At 39.5% G+C, this 8,930-nt stretch overlaps 1 protein-coding gene across 1 annotated transcript; it reads right to left on the bottom strand.

Moving 5' to 3' along the window:
* Nucleotides 1-2,014: 2,014 nt before the first annotated feature.
* On the bottom strand, nucleotides 2,015-8,408 carry LOC148585278 (uncharacterized). The gene is made up of 5 exons (XM_088516696.1): nucleotides 8,312-8,408; nucleotides 6,341-8,005; nucleotides 3,600-3,674; nucleotides 3,106-3,227; nucleotides 2,015-2,098 (listed from the first exon to the last, which is right to left on the bottom strand). Exons 1-5 carry the CDS (start codon nucleotides 8,406-8,408, stop codon nucleotides 2,015-2,017), a joined length of 2,043 nt encoding a protein of 680 aa, XP_088372822.1.
* Between the last annotated feature and the right edge of the window lie 522 nt (nucleotides 8,409-8,930).

Raw genomic sequence — 8,930 nt, 5'->3', positions numbered from 1 at the left:
TAACCCGAATGGCATCACCAACCATTCATAGATTCCCTCCCGCATGTTAAACGATGTCTTCCACTCATCACTTGGCTGCACCCGAATCTGATGATACCCGCTCCTTAGATCAAGCTTGTGAAGATTGTTGCCCGCTCAACTGGTCCAACAAATCATCCAACCTAGGAATAGGAAATCAGTACCTTACAGTGATCTTATTGATGGCTCGACTATCTATGCACATCCTTCATGTGCCATCCTTCTTGCGAGTGAGCAAAGCCAGTACCACACACGGACTCAAACTCTCTTAAATATGCCCCTTGGCCAATAACCCCTCCACTTATCGCCTCAACTCTTCATGTTCTTTAGGGCTCATGCAGTAGTGTGGCCGATTACTCGATCCTGACACCAAGTCAATTTGATGTTGTATGTCACGAAGAGGTAGGAAGCTCGTAGGGTAACTCCGCCGGAAACACGTCGGCAAACTCTTCCACTAACCTCTTGGCCTGTTCCGGAACCTCTTCTATTTTGTTGCCCTCCTTGCCCAACAGTATATACACCACCTTTGATGCCAACATCTCCGTAATAAATTCCCGTTTTGTCAAGAGTGATTGAGAATGGCCCTCCCCCTTTGCGGGTTTAGGTCCATTTCCCAAACTTGGTTGGAGTGTCAATTTCACATTGTCTACCACGAAGCTATATATGTTCTTCCGTCCATCATGGTGCACATTCCGGTCATATTGCCACGGTCTCCCTAATAACGAGTGGCACGCATCCATGGCCACTACATCGCACCACGTCTTGTTTTTGTACTTGGATCCAATTGAAAAAGACATAAGACAACGCTTAGATACAATTACCTCGGTGCCCTTTTTGAGCCACTCCAAATGGTAGGGATTGGGGTGTCGTTCAGTCTCTAGGGCCAACTTCCATACCGCTTCCTTCGCCACGACGTTTTCACAACTTCCCAAATCAATGACAAGTTGACATACTTTGCCCTCAATAGTGCACGTTGAGTGAAAAAGATTGTGGCGTTGCTCGTCTCCACTTTTTGCCTTCCGGGGTGTAAAGCACACCCTTCTTACCATCAAAAGAGGACCATCATCCCCAGTGACAAACTCTTCATTGGCCTCTCCCTCACCGTAAAAAACTACTTCTTGTCCTCTCCATTGCCTTGCTCATCAAAGGCTTCCCCCGCATCAACAAGTAGGCCCTTACCATACTTCTCTCCCTTGCGGCAATCGGTCATCCGGTGACCCGCCTCACTACATCGAAAACACTTGGGACCGGTAGTGACCCCGGTTCGGTTTGGTTGCCCCCCGATTGCGGAAACTCTACTTTGGCCAGCCAGTTGAGTGGCGCCCCTAGCTTAAATCGAACCACTTGATCGGTTGTAGCTCCCACTGCCCCCACGTCCAAACATGCCCAAGGGACCTCACGCTAACGTCTTCTTAATTAGTAACACTCTTTGGTAGGCCTTCGAAACATTGACGGGGTCAAAGAGATCTAGAGAATCTTGGATTTGTTGCCACATACCTCCAATATACTGGGACACTACTGATCTAGATAGATCCACTCGTGTCAAAAGTTTGTAGAATTCCTCCGTGTACTCATCCACGAACTTCGAACCTTGACTCCAACTCTGCAGCCGTTGGTACATGGTTCGGGTATAGTTGTGGGACAAAAAGGCGGACCACATGTGCTTCAACAATTTCTCCCAATTGTCGATCTTCATCTTGCCTTGCTGCACCCTAGATTGCTTCAACTACTGTCACCATGCCGCAGCTCTCCCTACAGCTCTACTCATCCACGGACTTCGAAACTTGACTCCAATTCTGCAGCCGTTGGTACATGGTTCGGGTATAGTTGTGAGACAAAAAGACAGACCGCATGTGCTTCAACAATTTCTCCCAATTGTCGATATTCCTCTTGCCTTGCTGCACCCTAGATTGCTTCAACGACTGCCACCATGCCGCAGCTCTCCCCGCAGTTCTTCTTCTTCTTCTTCTTTTTCTTCTTCCTCTTCTTCTTCTTCCTATTCTTCTTCTTCAACATCCAGTGTCCTCTTGATTGCTTTGGCTTGGAAAAAATGTTGAGGAACCACCAAATGAATGGCCGCCTACAGAAAAATGCAGGAAAAAAAAGGTGATCAGTAGATCCAGTCAGAAAAATAAAAGAAGACGAAAGAAAAAAAAAAAAAAAAAAATTAAGAAACTTGAAATGGGATGATAGTGTGTTAAACTTTTAAACCCCAAAAAAGATTCAAATTAGAAAGGAGGGTTGAATCTGTGTTCAAAATTCAAAATTTGAAATTGGTGTCTGTTGAACAGTAAACCGACACTATTATTAGTGTCGATTTTTGCTCAATTGACACTAAATTAAGAATGGTGTCGATTGAACAGTAAACCGACACCTTTATTAGTGTCGGTTACTGTTCAACCAACACCATTTTTAATTTGGTGTCGGTTGGTGTCAGTTTCTTAAACCGATACTATCCAAACCGTTATTAAAACCAGTTTTTTTTTTTTTTTTTTGTAGTGTAATTTCTAACTTACTATCAGTACCCAATGATTATACATAAAGGGAAAGAAAACTTTTAGAAAGCTGATGAAATGCAATGAAGAAAGATGTATGGGGTTTGATTATCACAATTAATTTAAACAAGAAAAAAGAATATATCAATACGATAAGATCCTCCTTCTTAGTGGTCTAATATATTTTTCACTAATAGAGTAATCTTAATCTGCCAGGGGCACATGAAGTAGCATCCTGACCTTTAGTACAATTTAAATTTGAGCCATCCCATCGGAAGTTTCCAGTGCAAAGGCACCTCCTCTTTCTATCTCTTGCCACATTGCAAGTTGAGTTTGGCCAGTCCTTGCAATCTCTAGACGAATTACAGCTTGGCTCCATTGGAGGCTTCCAACTAATCTCTATTTCATCTTTAACTTCAGAACTATAATTGCTAGAATCAATGGTCGAATTAAACGGTAATGACTTATTGAGCAGCAGAATTCTTGTTGAATTTATATCATTTCCTACATATTTGACTTGGATGACAATTGTTCGTGTACTTGGATCGATACTCGCAACTCAATAGGTGCCATTAGCCGTGTTGAAGCAAACCTGACCTGATGAATAGTTGCAGTAGAAACTGAAATACATGGAGTCACCACAATTTGGTCTAGTGCTGAGCGGATAGGGGATTGGGTTTGTGCCACATGGCTCATAATTTATTGGAGTTAATCCTGCAAAGATATAAAGTCTGAAACAAGAGCTAAACATTGAAAATGAGCTATAGGCCTTGTAGTATTATGAACCTGTCTAGCATTATAACATGGTTGTGAGCTGCTTGACATGTAAAATACTTGTGTAAATAGCCTGACCGCCCAAGGGCTAAGGTGATAGTGAAGCATAAAAAGAAAGATTAGTTAGTGCTATGATTTTAAAAACCCATACCAGCAGAGTTGGTTTCTCACTTCCTTTTTACCATCAATGATGTTTTTTTAATTAATTAAAAAAAAAAAAACTTTACTAAATCAGCCAGATCAGTATCTATTGATGCAATTGAGCTACGGAATTAATCCCAACATGTTCCAATATGTAAAAGGAGTACGTACCTATAACAGATTTTGCCATGCGGACAGAAACGTTAAGACCGGTTTTGTACTCCTCTTGAAGATTACTTACATCCTCTGTTCAAATTTGGCAGGAGTACTCATCAGATGAATAAGACTTGCATTGGCTGTTGTTAAGGCACTCCTTTCTGCATTCTGATTCTTTGAAAGATGATGTTGAATGCAAATGTTTGCATACGAATGGCCTATTGTTAATATTGCAGCTGCCGAAATTCCCACAAGCATATATTGTAAATGCTACAATTTTTGTCTTCCGGCTTTCTCCAAACCAAAGACCAATTTCCCTGTCCACACCCGAGTTCGATAGTACAGTAATAACCTCGTATAATTCATCACTAACCTTTCGTAACTATGATCCCCGCTATTGCTGGAATTCGATAACAAGTTTAATATGTAATAGGGCATTTCATCAATCCAACTATTTCTCCAATAATAGAGTCCTCGCTTTTCTGAGCTGGATATGTGAACAGCCTTGCCTTGTTGCAAATTAATGTGTCATTCTGTTAAATATTTACTTTGGCTGTGTTTTATTAAACTATGGTTTGTAGTAGGTGATTATGTGTGTGGATGGTGAAGCCACGTGTGTGTGGTTCTAGAACCTACCTTTGTAAAGTGTTTATGTAGTTGAATTTTCTACTTGGCAGCATCTGGAAAGTAGATGAGTAATGAGTGAAAACTATGTAAAAAGAAGAACAAAGAGTGTGAATGTAGTAGACGAAAAGGCTAGAAGCTCTCTTCAGAAAAAGAAAAAAAAAAATTCCTCCTCTCCCCTGTTTTTCCTCTGTTTTTTACTCATTTTCTGCGAAAACTCTGCAGCAGGTTTTTCTATCTTATTTCTTGTGTTTCCCTTCTCTAATTTACTGTCGATTGAGGAGAACATTCAGCCAACAAAATTTGGTATCAGAGCTTGGTTCAAAGAAAAGTTTTGGGCAGAAATTTAAATAGAAAGAAGAGTATAAGTTCAAGGAGAATCCATGGCCAGCACAAGCAGCAATGTAAATTGGACTAATGTCCATGTACCAGTTTTTTCCGATGAAAATTATGATTTCTGGTCTATAAATATGAAGACTTTGTTTGTCTCTATAAATTTATGGGATATAGTAGAATCAGGATATGAAATCTCCATGGATAATTATGCCGTTTATTATTTAACCGGCACAAATTACATAATTTGTGCCGCTTGCACAGTAAGCAGCATCACTTTTGATGCCGTTTACTGTACAAACGACACAAATTACTTAAATTGTGCTGCTTGCACAGTAAATGACATAAAAATTTATGCCGTTTATTGTACAAATGGCACAAATTTTGTAATTTACAAACGGCACAAAATTTTTTAAATTTATTCCGCTTGCATAGTAAACGGCATAAAATCTATGGTTTAGGGCTGTTTGAGCAAAACGGCATTGTATATATTTGGGCCGGTCTGTAGGATGATATCTCTCATATATATATATATATATATATATATATGATGATGAAAATGTGATTACTACTGATTTTTCTTTTCGTTAATTATAACTCAGAGAGAATTTTGGTTGCTTAGGAACTTCCTTGTAAGAGCCATATTTTGGTTGGTCGTCATTGACTATGTTTCTACATGATGCTACACAAAGATGCCCCAGTGGTGGTGGTGGGAAAGGGTGAAAAGTGTGCTTAATTTTATTAGTCGCAGCTTGATGAAGACCATTTTTATCAAACTTCCAAGAATTGTAAAGATCGATGTATTTTACGTACTTTAAGGCCTCCAGCCTCTCATTACAGGCTTTACAGCTACCCATCGAGCAACATCTATGTTATATTTGCACTCAACCGGCCCATCAGATGTTGGGCTTCAAAGAAAATAACAGGCCCATAACCTGGATAGTAAGATTCTTGGGATTGACCTTATCCCGGGACCAAGAGTCATCTGTTAAACACAAACCCCGGGACAAACACCTCTCGGGCAACCAAGCATAACCGGAACAAACCTCACTCAGGGAAGTAAAGCATACCTGAGACACATACCTCCCGAGCAGTTAGGCATACCCAAGACAAACACCCCCTGGGGATAGTCACTTACGAAAGATTCTAGGAACCTTTTATAGATGTTATTATAAAAAAAAATAAAAAAATAAAAAAATAAAAAAAATAAAAAAAAAATCTGTGCTTGTCACATGTTATTTAAAAAATAATAATAATAATAATGTATTTTTTACATTAAAAGTGACACATGTTATTTTTATAGTATAGGTTGTAAGAATTTTCTTCAACCCAATTTGGAGAATGATTCTCAAGTTGGCTAAGAAAAAGGTAAAATTTATCTAGGGGAGAGCGGTTAGATTATCATAAACTTGATAGTTAATTTTATATACCAGAAAATGGTTGTCAAACCTTCCTTATGTTTGAGTGTCTACTAATAAGCAAAAGGAATCAAATAAGCAACTATTGATTGGCATTGTAATGTTACACCAGAATAATAGACTATAGGACACAAATTTAAAAGAACAAAAATGAGAAAATACATTCTTAACCTGTAAATCAATCCAGCGGTCGCATCCGATAATTCTTTTTGGGTGATTGTTGGGAAATTGTAGATTACTTCTGGGTAGTTTGGTTGCTGACTAGTCCAGTCTTCCGAGTGAGAATCATTCCTCTAACGCGCGGGAACCCAATCACACAACTTATTGTTGATAAGATTACTGATATGAATACTCCCAAGACGAATATAATCACAAACTCACGAGAATGAAGCCAACGTCTCTTTCGACGGCACATTGGAATGCCAGCAACTCTGCCTAATACTGTCGTGCAGAGTCGGCGATTCTCCAAGAAGGACATATTTGTTATCGAATCAAAGATGCCACCAGTGGGAATCGACCCTTCAAAGTGATTGAAGGAAAGATTTAGATAGGTGAGCGTTTGAGTTTTACTGAGGCTTACTGGAATCATTCCAGATAAGTTGTTTCGTGAAAGATCAAGCACTTCGAGGTTTCGTAGTTCCCCTGTGGATTCTGGAAGATGCCCTTCAAGAGAGTTGGCCGAGAGATTTAACGTCCTCAACCCAATGCTGCTCAATAACTGAGGAAAAATAGTTCCTGTAAGTTTGTTGGAAGAGAAATCGATCTCTTGCACATTTTCCAGCTGGATTGGCAAAGGCCCTTCAAGATGATTGTGTGAAAGATTTATGAAAATTCTGTTCTTACGCAGACCTGCAATCTCTGGAGGGATACTCCCCGTCAATTTATTATATGATAAATCAAGCTTGTACAACTTTGTGCAATGCGCCAAAGTTGCAGGTATTGTTCCTGAGAGGAGGTTGTTGTCCAGAAACAGAGAATTTAGTTGAACCAAATTTCCTAAACTTGCTGGGATTTCACCAGAAAATTTGTTGTGTGACAAGAAAAGCTGTTCCAATCTTGGCAAGCTACTCATCTCTTCAGGTATGGTTCCATTTAAAAGATTGGATGTCAAGTGGAGACTTACAAGGTTGGAAAGTTTCCCAAAATTTGGAGGAATTAATCCGAAGATATGGTTTTCCTGTAGGTCAATAACTAATAGGGTGACAGGACATTGGCCGACGGAAATCGGCAATTGCCCCCCGAAGCCCATGCCGGCAAGTTCGAGCTCCTCTAGATGAGTGCAGTTTCCAAGGGCAGTGAAGAATGGATCAAGATTGGTGTTGCCATCATGACTTATCATCGAATTATATGATAAATGGATATATCGAATGTCAGGCTGCTTCCTTACAAACTCTGAAGGCAGGTCACCAGAAAAATGATTGTACTCTACATCAAGGTTGTAAAGTGAAGCATTAGTTAAAGACAAAGGAAGTTGTCCAATAAATTGGTTATTGTACAGATTGACAGTCCAAAGAGAAAGACAGTTTCCAATCTCGTCTGGAATTTTGCCTGTCAGAAAGTTTTCGGAGAAGTCAATGTTGTCTATCAAAGTGCAGTTGGAGAATATGGTAGGTGGAAGTGTACCGCTTATGTTGTTTCCTTTAATATGTAATATAGTAAGTTTGGAAAGAAGGGCTAAGGAGTCTGGTATTGAGCCACGTAGATTGTTTCCCATAAGCCGGAGATGGCGGAGATGTCGAAGGGAGGAAAACTCGGGCGGAATGCTTCCGAACAAGTGATTGTCGACGAGCACCAGTTTACGAAGGCCAGTGAGATTAGAAATGGAGGGTGAAAGCAGGCCTACAAGTTGAGTGCCACTCAGTCGGAGTTGTTCTACAAACTGGTGTTGTATGTCGCATGTCACACCGGTGAAGCTGCACACGTCAGCAGCCTCGTCCCAGTCAGCAAGGGTGAAGTAGGGATCGAGGATGATGGTCTTTTTGAATGCCAACAGAGCAGCCTTATCGGAAATCAAAGAGTGGTTCCCCTTCAATATTTTGGCTCCTCCTAACAAACAAAGAAATTGTGTGTCAGTTTTGCTTGAAAACCCATATTCCAAATCCACTCTCAAGCTTGAAAACCCAATCTGCAGCAAACGAGAGAAAAAATGGAGAGAGAAGGGAAATTTTTTTTTTTAAAAAAAAAAATCCAAGGTTCTTGAAAACTCATTCCAAATTCACTATCAAGTTTATTCATTTCCCTTTTTCTCTCTCATCTACCAAGAACAAAAATCACACATACCCCTTTAAGAAAAAAAGAAAAAGAAAAAGAAAAAAGCTTTGTAGATATATGCATGTATAATAGTGACAATACCAGGAGGCTTGGAAGTCGGAGATGCTGCTGGCACAATTGCAAATATTATCAGTACTCCACCGACTATGATTTGCAAAAGCTTCCCGCACAAGCCCATGGCCACAACTTTTTCAAGGAGATATATTGTTTTGTTATATTTTGTGTTTTGATGCGGCTGTGACTGTCCACTGTCTTCCCTTTAAAGGCGAATGGACCGAAGGCCAATTCACCGCCCCAAGCTGTGGGTTAGAATAAAATTTGAAAAATAAACTTTTGTCTTCTTTATTAATGTTTTCGGTAACTGGTTGTGCATGCTGTGTTTATCAGTTAATTAAACTAGCCTATAATCTGCTCTATTGGCCGGTTTTATTCACTATAATCCATCCAAAAAGTCTTTTAAATATTGTCAGTAACCTATTTTCTTCTCCTCACTCAATTAACCAAAAATAAAATTAAAAAAATATTTATAATATCATTTTAGCCATATTTCTTTACCGGCCCAGTAGCATAAAACACACATATCAAATAAATTTTTTATCCTTAAAAATTGGAATATGTTAAATATTTGTTCCCATAGATGTTGTTTAAAACCAAAAGAACAGTAAAGAAACAATAAATTACCAAAATGAAAATCTAGATT

Source organism: Corylus avellana, chromosome 5 (assembly GCF_965113065.1).
Source record: "Corylus avellana chromosome 5, dhCorAvel1.hap1.2, whole genome shotgun sequence".
NCBI lineage: Eukaryota > Viridiplantae > Streptophyta > Magnoliopsida > Fagales > Betulaceae > Corylus > Corylus avellana.
Note: the sequence above shows the minus strand (reverse complement) of the source record. Positions and strands in the feature narration are given on the sequence as shown.